Source organism: Eupeodes corollae, chromosome 2 (assembly GCF_945859685.1).
Source record: "Eupeodes corollae chromosome 2, idEupCoro1.1, whole genome shotgun sequence".
Lineage (NCBI taxonomy): Eukaryota > Metazoa > Arthropoda > Insecta > Diptera > Syrphidae > Eupeodes > Eupeodes corollae.
The window spans coordinates 70,866,929-70,878,470 of record NC_079148.1 but is presented as its reverse complement, the minus strand read 5'-3'; the positions used below and the strand labels follow the sequence as shown (position 1 = coordinate 70,878,470).

Below are 11,542 nucleotides of genomic sequence, written 5' to 3'. Positions count from 1 at the left end.
TTACGAATAGATCACACTTAAAATCTTAAAATCTAAGGTATATAAAATACAAATGGAAAATAAAATGTTGCTGATGCAGGAAGAAATTAAGTTATTTATATTATAATTTAATTTTGATCTTTTTGTAGCAGAAAATCTTAATAAGAATAAGAAAATAAAACAGATGAATGTAAAACAACACTAACAAAAATAGGACTAACATGTTTTCTCTTAGTTTTAAGCTTAAATAGACAAAACATTTTTGAATTAAGTAAGTATTCATAATCTTGAACTTATGTTAGGAAGTCTCGCTAAAACTCGAGAACTACTAATTCTATTTCACTAATTTTGGTCTTATATTATTAGTAGAACCCTAGAGAAGGTTTAAAAGGCGAATAAATATGAAAAAGCTCGGAATATGCATTAAACCACGTGTGTCGAAGAGGACAACAGACATTAAAAAATTGGCCAAAAACAGCTCAAACAAAAGTTGAACAAATAAATCAACAGCAGAGAATTGCATACGACATTTTGATAGAAGTTTTGAACAGTGTATCTCGATAAATTTATTTCTTTAATGCTCCTGGAAGAACCAGCGTTGGCTTCATTTGGAAAAGCTCTGACTCTGCTAGAAGGCTGGCAAACTGTACATTCTGCCTTGAAATAAATATTAAACATGCAAATCAACGAAAAACCAATTTACAACATGTATCCAAATTGAATGGTTGGGATAAATGCACAATGGTCTATAACATGTGACAGTTCAATGACTAATTGTCTTTCAGTCGATTCCAATAGATTTCTCATTCGATTTTTGGACTATCATGACAGAGGACTTGGGTTCAATCCCTGCCAGTGCCATCTTAAGTTTATTTCACGGGTACTGTCTCTTGCAAGGAATCAACTAATCCTCCAAGAGTAATTCTTGTAGGGACCCTCCATTCCTAACAACAGTACTCGCACACAGGAATCGTTCACGTTAGGTTAGGTTAACGAGGCTGCGGATTAGAATACCACACACTTAGACCAAAAGAAAGGCCCATTGTGATACCACATGAATTTAGAGAATTACTTCTTACTAGTCGAACCATTTTGAGCTTTTTATAGAGCGAAGAATATATTTGATATCCTTTTTAGCTAGTTCACTGGGATTATCAAAAGAGTAGCCCCCAGATAAAGTTTGCTTCTGAGTGAAAGTTGCATGATGTCTCTGTGGCCCGGCACCCAACATAGGTGAATGTAAAATCGCTGCGCCATCTCCATAAGAGACGATCGACAATTGAGGGCCGTTAAAGATTTGGTTGAGACACCGTCAAGGGATTTGATAGCAGCCTGACTGTCAGACAAGATGCGAATATCAGAAGTTTATATCACGTTTTCTCTTAGACAGGAGAGAACCTCTATGATCGCTAAAATATGCACTTGGAAGACGCTACAAGGATTAGGGAGGCGGAATGAGATGCTTAGATTAAGCTTTTCTGAGTTTGGATCCATCTGTATAAAAATGAATACTTTTGTTATCCAGGATTTTTGTCTTCCCATTCATCCCTGGATGGAATGGATACCCGGAAGTTTTTTCCAAATAGGGGTTTAGGAATAGTGTAGTCTATGTACTTTGGTATAGAACCAAAGAGGTTCAAAATGATGGAGTGCCCCACATTGTTGTTGGGCCATTGAGATGAGGCGTCGAGTCTTATGGCTGTACTCGCTTCCACTTGTTTACTGAAGGTGTCGAGGGGTGTCAGATGAAGGAGTGTGTCTAACGCTGCTGAGGGTGTGGTTCTCAATGCCCCGCTTATGCAGAGACAAGCAGTGCGTTGTACTCTGTTGAGTTCTTCGTAGGAATGGTTTAGAGTTAAAAGTCACTAGTTCACAACGGACTTTTTCGCCACCTAATTTATTTCCAATTTCCAGAACGCCTGGCCTTGCGATGATAATAAATAAATTACATGGCCAGACGTTGAAAGTTTGCCGAATCAACTTGGAGTTTTCTTGTTTCGCGAGGGCAAACAGTCATATCTATTTAATCACTCCTAAATAGTTTCGAGTAAAAAAATATTCATAACTTTAGGCAGAACTATGATGTGCGTAACATCAAATATTGATGCTTAAAATGTTAGACAGAGCTGTAACTTCGTTAGATTTCTAACAAAAAAAGAGGCTGGGATGCTACCCACACTGATAACTTCCCATCCCGTCTGTCAATTTGTCTTTATTTATTTATTCAGCTTAATACAAGCTATAACTTAACATAACTTAACTTAACTTTAACATTTTTTTTTAAGTTCCAGTTATCAGTTTTCAACATTAATTCATGTGGACCCTAAGGACCATATAGAAGCTCTTTAATGTACAAGAACTGACAATCTTGATTTTATTAGATTTAAAATTACAAGGGACGAAGAATTCGGACTCAAAAAGTGAAAAAAAGGGTATTTTTCAGATGGTCCTTGTAAATGTTGAAATCTAGCATAGCTGCGTTGCAGTGATGAGGGATATAGAAAAGGGAAACAGATCGCAGATTTCGAGGGTTGGTGTTAAGATGAATATCATTCAGGAGTGCTGGTTAATCTATACTGCCCATTAACAATTGGTAAGCAAATAATATATCAGCGTTTTTGAGTTTATTATATAGGGCTGCAAACCTATCAGTTTTAGTCGATCAGCATAAGGGGAGACCACGTAAGGCAAATCGAACGAAACGTCTTTGAACATTTTCAATTCTGAGTGAATGGTTTTCATAAAAGGGAAAACATACTTGGCATGCATATTCAAGATGAGGACGGACTAGGTAAATGTAAAGCGCTTTAGTTACATAGGGGTTGGAAAATTCTTTTGACCATATATTAATAAAACCGAGAGATCTATTAGCTTGATTAATAATTTGGTCAAAATGGAAATGGAAATTCAGGTGTTTGTCACACATAATACCAAGATCTCTAATAGAATCGACTACGTTGACGGCGTCATTAAGGAAGTAGTATACTCTATGAGATGGGATTTGTTTGCGCGAAAAGGTCATTTGTTTACATTTACCTACAATTAACTCTAGGAAATTATGATGCACCAAACAAAAAAGATATTAAGATCATTTTGTAAAAGTAAGGAATCAGATGGAGTAGAGATAATTTTAAAAATTTTCTTATCATCCGCAAACGTAAAGATATCAGAGTTTTTTAATTTAAGTTAACAGGTAAGACGAAGAGAAGTGGGCCAAGGTGACTACGTTGTGGGACTCCAGAAGTTGCATGTACATATATGACTGGAGACTGAGTTACGGAAAAGGACTCTATAACTGCTATTCGCAAGATAGGAGCTTATCCAGTTTATAAGTATAGATGGAAAGTCTAGGGCTCTTGGTTTGAGATAAATTATTTTATGGGATATTCTTCAACTTCTTTGTCATTCTCAAGGGCTGACAAAACTTTGGATATAAATTCAATTAAGTTAGTCGTAATTGATCTACCTACTACCATGAAAGTTTAGCAATTGTTAATTTCAGTTTTATTGCCTTGTTTATGAATGAGTAATATAAATGAATCTTTCCATATATGAGGAAACACACCTTGGGAAAGAGAGAGTTCAAAGAGTGCAGTTAGAGGCTTTGACAGAGAATGCATACATTTTTTTAGAACAACTGATGGGACGCCATGAGGACCAGGGCTTAAGTTTTCTTTGAGGCTTACGATTTTGGGAAGTACCATTTCTTCAATTATTTTAAACGATGAAAGAGAGGTTTAAGTGCAATCATATAAATACCTAAAGTAGTGTAGGTCAGGATCATGCAGATGTTCAGTATACGATTTGCCAAAGTAATTAGCAAATAGATTTGATATGGTTGTTGGATCAGAGGAGATTATGTTGGAGAAACTCATTGAAGGTAGAAACCCATCATATTTTCGTTTGACATTTATAAACTTGAAAAATTTCCTTGCATTAGAAAGAAGGTTATTTTCCATTTGGTTAAGGTATTGGTTATAAAGGGATTCCCTTAATTCAGAGAAAGAATTATAGGCTAGAAGATAGTTGTTGTGATCAGTATCAGATTTGGACAGTAAAAAGATCTTCCAAAATGGATATTTCTTAGGCTACGGAGCTCTCTGTTGTGAGGTGAAATCTTTTCTACAAGAGAACGGTACTGATTCTTCAATACAGTTCGAAAGAATCAAATAAAACCAATTTGTAGGGGACTCTACTGTTAAGTGGAGGGATCTTAATTCAAAGTCGGATGAGCTAAGAAGATTGTTAAGTTTGGAGAAATCAACCCTACGAAAATGATAACAGTAACTCTCCGTTTAAAAAAAGTTATTTTCAAATTCAATGGGAAGGAGAGATTAAGGGGGGAGTGATAGCGATCCAAGGTTGTGAGAAGGTGAGGGCTCGGGGAGACAACACAATTATCGCAATCAGATGAGAATATGAGATCGAGGTGTCTCCCAATAAAGTTTGCTACTCCATTTAGTTGAAAAAGACCACAATCAGACAGACGATCAATGAACAGCGATTCAGATTCAGAAGAGATGTTAGTTGGAAAGAAGGATGTCTGATCATCTGAGGTGGACCACTTGAGATGGGGGAATATTAAAGTCTCCAAGAACAAAAAGACAAAACTAAGGGAGTGTAACCTTAGCTGATACACCTTCAAATTCGATTGAAGTGGGAATACGGAGTAATGAACTTTCAAAATTACTAGTGATAGCTAAAAGCACACCACGACCGTGTGTATTACTCGCATATTCCACGATAGATGGAATAGTCGTTAGTGAAGAGTTCAGTTCTAAAGATATCAGGTGTGAGGTTGGTTTCGGTAAGGGCAAAGATGTCATAAGGAAGATTTTGGGAGTTATCAAAGACGACAGACGTTTTAGACCTAACGTCTAACCCACTATATTGTTTCGCAGATGACAGTACCCTCAGCTTTTCATATTCGTTCTTAGATTCTCATCCTTGTTCTTCGGATGTGGACTACCAACGGCAGCGTATGATAAACTCATTAAATTCAGATCTTGACAGCATTGTTTAATGGGGAATCAAAAACCGTGTAGAATTTAATGCTTCGGAAACTCAATTCTGTCTACTGTCGCAAAAGCGTAACCTTCCCCCAATGCCACTATCCATGAGTGGTACTTGCATCGAGGAGACTGAACAGCTATCAGTCCTAGGTATGTGCATTACGAACTACTTGTTGTGGAGTGATCACATATTTGACATCGCCAAAAATGCTGTTAGGTCTCTCCGACGATGCAAGAAGTTTTTTACCACTTCTGATGTGGCTATAATTTATATAGCCTATATTCGTCCAAAATTTGAGTACAATTCCCATATTTAGGCAGGTGCTCCTATAACCCACCTTAGTCTCTTGGACATAATTCAAAAGAGAGCTCTAAAAATGATAGGTGACCATTGTCTAACTGAAACTTTTGCATCTCTCGAGCACCGTCGTCGTAAGGTTTCATGTATCTCATTATTCTATCGCTACTTCCATAAGCAATGCTCTAATGAAATAGCCAGTTGCATTCCTCCCCTCAAACAATTCGACCGTAATACTCGTTCTTTTAGGAATGCCCATCACTTTACTCTTGAGCCTAATTTCGGTCGTACTGTAAAGTTCAGAGATTCTTTTTTAGTCGCACTACACGAATGTGGAATGCTTTACCAGACTCAATATTTCCCAATCATTACAATGTGCAGGCATTCAAAACCAATGTGCATCGGTATCTCCTTTCAAATCCTATCCTCCCTTCCTAATTACTCGCACTGTGTATAATCATTATAAGGGTATTCATATCCCCTTGAGTGCGCGTACAATATAAAAAAGAAAAAACCCTTGTCTTGCTTTAAAGTTTGTAGGTTTTCGTGTTGGGTTAAAAAATTTGTGAGTTGAATTATTCTTAAAAATTAAACTTAATATTAAAATTACCAACAATATTTTTTATATAAAGAAATACTTTGGATGAATGAAATTAATTTAAGAGATATCAAGAACCGAACATAATTTTTTACTATATTTGCGTACCATTTTTTGTAGATTTTATTTTTTTATGAACAAACTGACTGTTAAATTTTTATAAAAAAAAACTACTGCATATCTAAAACAATATTTTCAGTGAAATAAAAACAAATTTGAAGACAATATTTTAAATTGTTTAAAAGCTATTTGGGTCGAAAGTAAATATTAGTAAGTTTGTTTTTTATTTAGGTTTTTAATTTTAAAAATTTTGCTTAATGTTGACAACAATATTTTTTAATAGTTTAAAGTAATTTAAAGAAAATGTCTCAAAGTTTTGAAAAGATATTTGAGCCTAAAATCAATTTTTACCAACTTTTATTAATTTGTTTGTTTAGGTTTTTACTTTTTGTAAAAAACTGTCAATTTGATTTTTTATCAAAATTTTTGGAATGTTGAAAACAATGTTATTTAAAAGCGAACATTATTTGGAAGCCATAATCTCAATTTTTTGAAAAGATATTGGAGTCAGAATTCAATTTTTACTAACTTTGAGTAATGTTTTTTTAGGTTTTTATTTTTTATAAAAATAAAACTGTCAATTTAATTTTTCTCAAAATTTTACCAGATGGTAAAATAGTTCTTTTTCGTTGCACGAAATTGTTTTCTTTTGTAAAATTTTCAAAGTGACAAATTTCTTATTCAGTTTTTTTGATTATAAACAAACCGTTAATTGGATTTTTCCAAAAATATACTTGTTTGGTATCACGTAACAATATATAATATAAAATTTTATTTAAGTCTCTAGGGTTTTTGTTTTTTTTTTTTTTTAAAGTGCTATGGTAAAAAAACGACCCACGCAATTCTCTTGAGAACCTTTTCTGCATTAATATCTTTATAACAAAATTTATTTGAAGTCGATATATTTTCTGTTATGGACGACGAAAAACCGTCGCGAACGTACGGACATACGAACTTACGTACACATGCACGCACAGACATCTTTCTAAAAATCATTTATTTAGACTTAAGGGACCTGGAAACGTCGAGAAATGTTAAAATTTTCAATTCGACTAATCCCATTACAATATCTTTCTATGGGAAGTTACAAAACTACCAAAAATACCAATTTTCTTGATCATTGATTTTTATTTTGTTTGATAAATAAATAAGAATAAAATTTGCATACATATGTTATAGAAATAATATATATTAACTAAAATTAAATTTAGGCATTTTTGTTTATTAAACAAAATGGCGAGGTTATCTGACAATCAAATTCTTATAACTAGGATCGTAATTAGTTCTTAAAAAATTGATCCATATGTTTGTTGCTATTATATAAGTTATATTTATATTTACAAATAGGACCTAGGGGCTAGAGTGCAACGGAAGCTAAAAATTTAATTGATCAATCGAATAATTTATTTAAAAGTAAATGCCACCAGGTTTTCTTTGATTTACTACCAGAAATCTTACGTTTCTTAGTTGCTGGCTCCTCTGATGATTTGTTGCTTAGAACTTCATACAATGATTCCTCTCGGAAATAGTTATTGTTGTTCCTTATTGAAACTTTTTCATTTTCGTCGAAACGTTTTCTTTTGATTGATATTTCAGAAAATGGTTTTCTTTGTTTTTTCTTTTGTTGCTTTTTAAATTTTTCATAATCAATTTTAATGAAAAAAATTATTTCTGGATTTGGAAAAATCAAATTGTAGTATTCGAAGGTATGTTTTTCAAAAATTTGTCCACAATCATTTGAGATTTGTATAAATTCTTTAAATCTTGGTGCAATATTGAAGAGTTCAAGAGCTGTCAAATAAAATAAATAAATGAAAATAAGAATTTAAATGTGTTTAGAAAAAATTGTGTAGAGTAAAAAGTATGTGAAAAACTTACCTATTTCAATACATTCGTCGTATTTAGCATTTTTTGGACAGTCCACGAGCTTTAATTGATTGTTGTAAATCATCTTTAGAGTTTTTGATTGTAATTTATCCATAATGTTTTGAGATTAACACAATAATACTGACTTTATCTTCTTTGTTCACTGAGTTTTTGAAGTATAGAAAAACAATTTGTTTACCAGGAGTACTTATACCAAACAACGTCACAAACACAATGGTCATGAAATTCGAAAACAAAGCAATAAATAATGAATTATGGAATAGACAAAAATAGCATAAATATCCTTTTTTATTATTTTTCCATTGAAATCAACAACTTACAAGCTTATGTAGTTTCCCAAAAACTACCTGACTTATATTATATACATATACACTCGTATATGCAGGTATGTATGGTAGCTCTGATGTCATTAACGTGTAATTATCAAGGATCATAAAATACTGTAAATAACAAGCCATATACAGATATAGTTAACTTCATGATTAGTTTTGAATAATAATATTCCAAATTGTCATTTAAGGAACTTTGAAAAGTATGCAATCGATAATTGAACTTATTTACAAATTTTATCAAAAATTAAAAGTGCGAACGCACTCATTTTTAAAAAAACGTATTTTCGGATTTTAGGGACCTTAAATCCATAAGTGTATTGGAAAAATTAGGTTTTCCTTCGGCTTTTTTGGTCACTTTGATCGTTGCAATGAAACAAGATTGTTACATTAGCTTTTCCCGACAATTCGGCAGGGATTGCTGCCTTCATCAGGGGAACTTTATTAAACATGAAATATAAAACACATAGTACAATATTGTGGACAACAAGAATAAGAAAAAACTTACAATTTAACAATTAAATTTGAAAACAGTGTAAAAAAATACTTCTAATTAAGAAGTTCAGTTTATAACTACAAAAAATCCATAAGAAATGTTAAAACATTTCAAACTTGTCAAATCAAACCGATTTTTATTTGCGACATATAGGAACTAAATACCGTTTATGGAAACGTAAATAACACACTTTGTCTTGTACACAAAACTCAGCTCTTCTCATAAAATAACGGTTTTTTTTTTTGCTTTGAACTAGTGAAACCTCGAGAGCATAAAATCGTTAGGTTTTTCATGTTTTTTATTAAAAGGTGTGGTTTATATGTGATGATGGTTGGTTATTTAATTAGCACAAGGAAACTTTCACTCAGAATTATCCATATTATGATTAATTTCATATAAATATATTAACTTTTATTTTAATTAATTGACCAGTAAGTGCTTAGCTTATGCGTGAATTAAAAAAAAATGTCTGTAAAAAACATATGATAGACATGGGAATAGGACCACATTGCACAGAGGATAAAAGGCAGATAATAAATGGGATGAAAGCTCATAGAAAGACGGTTTTGGAAATTTCGGAGCTATAAAATTGTTCAAGAAAGCTTGTTTACAACGCAATTCACCACCTTGAGACATTTGGAACTTCACAAAACGTTTCGATAGTCCCCCCACGTGCAAAAAAAAACACATTAAGAGAAGATCATTTAATACAAAGAGCTAGGACCACAGACCCATTCAAGACTTAAAACCAAATGAAATCTTATGTTGATTTACATAACGGTATGTCTGTGTCTTCTGGAACAATCAGGCGGCCGCGGCGGTTCAATTAAGAGGTTTGCATATCACAGAAAAAACCATTCGTCTCTAAAAAATATAAAGTGCAGAATTCAGTTTGCTAAGGAACACCCAAGAAAGCCTCTTAATTTTCAGAAAAACGTGCTATAGAGTGATGAATCAAAGTATTGCAGATTCGGATCAGATGTAAAAAAATGTTTGGCGTCTACCTAACCAACAATACAACGTACCTACTCTCTCAAAACAATTAAACACGGAGGAGGAAATGATATGGTGTGGGGAGCTTTCTCTTGGCACGGCGCGGCGCGGCGTTGGCCCAATTGTCAAAATAATCTCAAAAATGGATCAAAATATTTGTTAAAATATATTGACAGATCATATGATTCCCTACGCTGATGAAAATTTGCCTTTATGCACGATAATGATCCGAAACATACTTCTCGGTTAGTAAAATCATGTTTAGAATTGTGAGTGTTTTGAAGTGGCCGGCTCAGTCTCCCGATCTCAACCCGATTGAAAATCTGTGGAATGACATTGAACGCCAATTGGAGGTCAAAATCCCAAACATTTCGAGGAATTGTGGGAAAATATTAAAAATGCTTGGTATTCAACACCAATAGCACGTTGCAGAAAATTGGTGAAAGACGTCAAGTCGTGATTGACAGCAAGGGTAAATATTAAGTAAAATGAAGAAATCGAAAGGTAAATTCAATTTTATAGCACATGTGCTAATTAAAGTTTTCTAACTGTAGTTCTTATCACTATTTTCTTACAGAAAAAAGTGAAACTAAGAAACTTATGGTTCCTAATTCATTAAAAAATATATGAAATTTAATTGAAACAATAACAACTTTATGTACATAAACCTTTAAATGCTTCTTTCACTTGAATTTAATAAAAGATCAAAATTAATAATAATGTGTGCTATTTATATAACCACCACTGTAAATGGCAAGTTTTGAATTCTTAAAAAATTTTGAACTCGAGATTTTAATCAAAGATGATATTACGAAAAAAGTGGGTCCCGCGATTCCGTCCGGTCTGTTTGGTAGTTAAAGTTTTGAGCAGATTCACGTTAGGCATTTTTTAATTTTTTTTTAAGATCAAAACTTACTTAACTTAACTTTTTTTTGGTCAAAAACCGAAAATTCAAATTTTATAAAAAACACACCGATAGATTTTTTTTTTAACTTGGCATCTTTAAATAAGAAAAACGTATTTTTGCATTGCTCAGGATAGGTACTGTTCATAGAACCGATATTTTGTTTTTTATTTTTTTCAGCAACTTATGAACTGATTTCAGTAATTTCTTTTTGAATAAGCTCTTATGTCTTAACAATATTTGATTAACAAAATTGCAATTTTTTTATTATTTGGATTTTTAGAAAAATATTGAATATTTTTTTTCAAAATTCTATATCTCAAAAACGGGTCAACATTTTTTTACAAAATTCAAATGAGAGCGTTTAATTATAATCACTAAACAACTGCATACCAAAAATATTTTCAGAACAAAATTGAAAAATTATATAAATAAAAAATTAATTTAAAAAAAACCGGTCTAACGGTTTTTTAAAAAAAAAAAATTGAAAATCAATTATTTTTTGATTTATAAAATGGCATTTCAATTTTTGAAGAAAAAATTATTTTTCAGGTAAAATTTTAAATCTTAAAATAGTTTTTTTTTTAAATTATTTTAACTGCGGTACTTTTTTGAACAGACTTTTTGCATACAGGAGCAAGTTCGTGCATTTTATTTGTATTGCTTTTGTATTAACAAGGAAGATATTGCTTTTGGGAAAAGTACCAGTAATAAGAAAACTCAAAACGTAAACAACATGTCAAACATGTTTTCGAAATCATAACTGCGTAATTTTAATTTAAAATACAAAAAACAGAGTTTTTAGTTTTTGTTGAAATGAAACTATATGTAATGTTGAAGACGTATTTACTTTGAAGAGATATTGAATTTAATGATGAAATCCTACCAATTCTACAGTAACTAATACGGTAGCATTTTTCTCTAATCGCAAAAACATACAATTTTCCGAATGATTTAATTATAAATTTGACATATATATAACTATT

The 11,542-nt window shown here is 32.2% G+C and overlaps 1 protein-coding gene across 1 annotated transcript; it reads right to left on the bottom strand.

Annotated features, from left to right (window-relative positions):
- Positions 1-7,146: 7,146 nt before the first annotated feature.
- LOC129948290 (uncharacterized) lies at positions 7,147-8,032 on the bottom strand. Its single transcript, XM_056059231.1, has 2 exons — positions 7,826-8,032; positions 7,147-7,738 (listed from the first exon to the last, which is right to left on the bottom strand). Exons 1-2 carry the CDS (start codon positions 7,926-7,928, stop codon positions 7,338-7,340), a joined length of 504 nt encoding a protein of 167 aa, XP_055915206.1. The 5' UTR covers positions 7,929-8,032; the 3' UTR covers positions 7,147-7,337.
- Positions 8,033-11,542: the final 3,510 nt, after the last annotated feature.

What these genes read in the sequence shown, in the direction of transcription:
- LOC129948290 (XM_056059231.1), bottom strand. Translation starts at nt 7,928, where the DNA reads ATGGATAAATTACAATCAAAAACTCTAAAGATGATTTACAACAATCAA. An exon ending in CGACGAATGTATTGAAATAG is followed by an intron (nt 7,739 to 7,825) that starts GTAAGTTTTTCA and finishes TTTATTTGACAG; the next exon opens with CTCTTGAACTCTTCAATATT.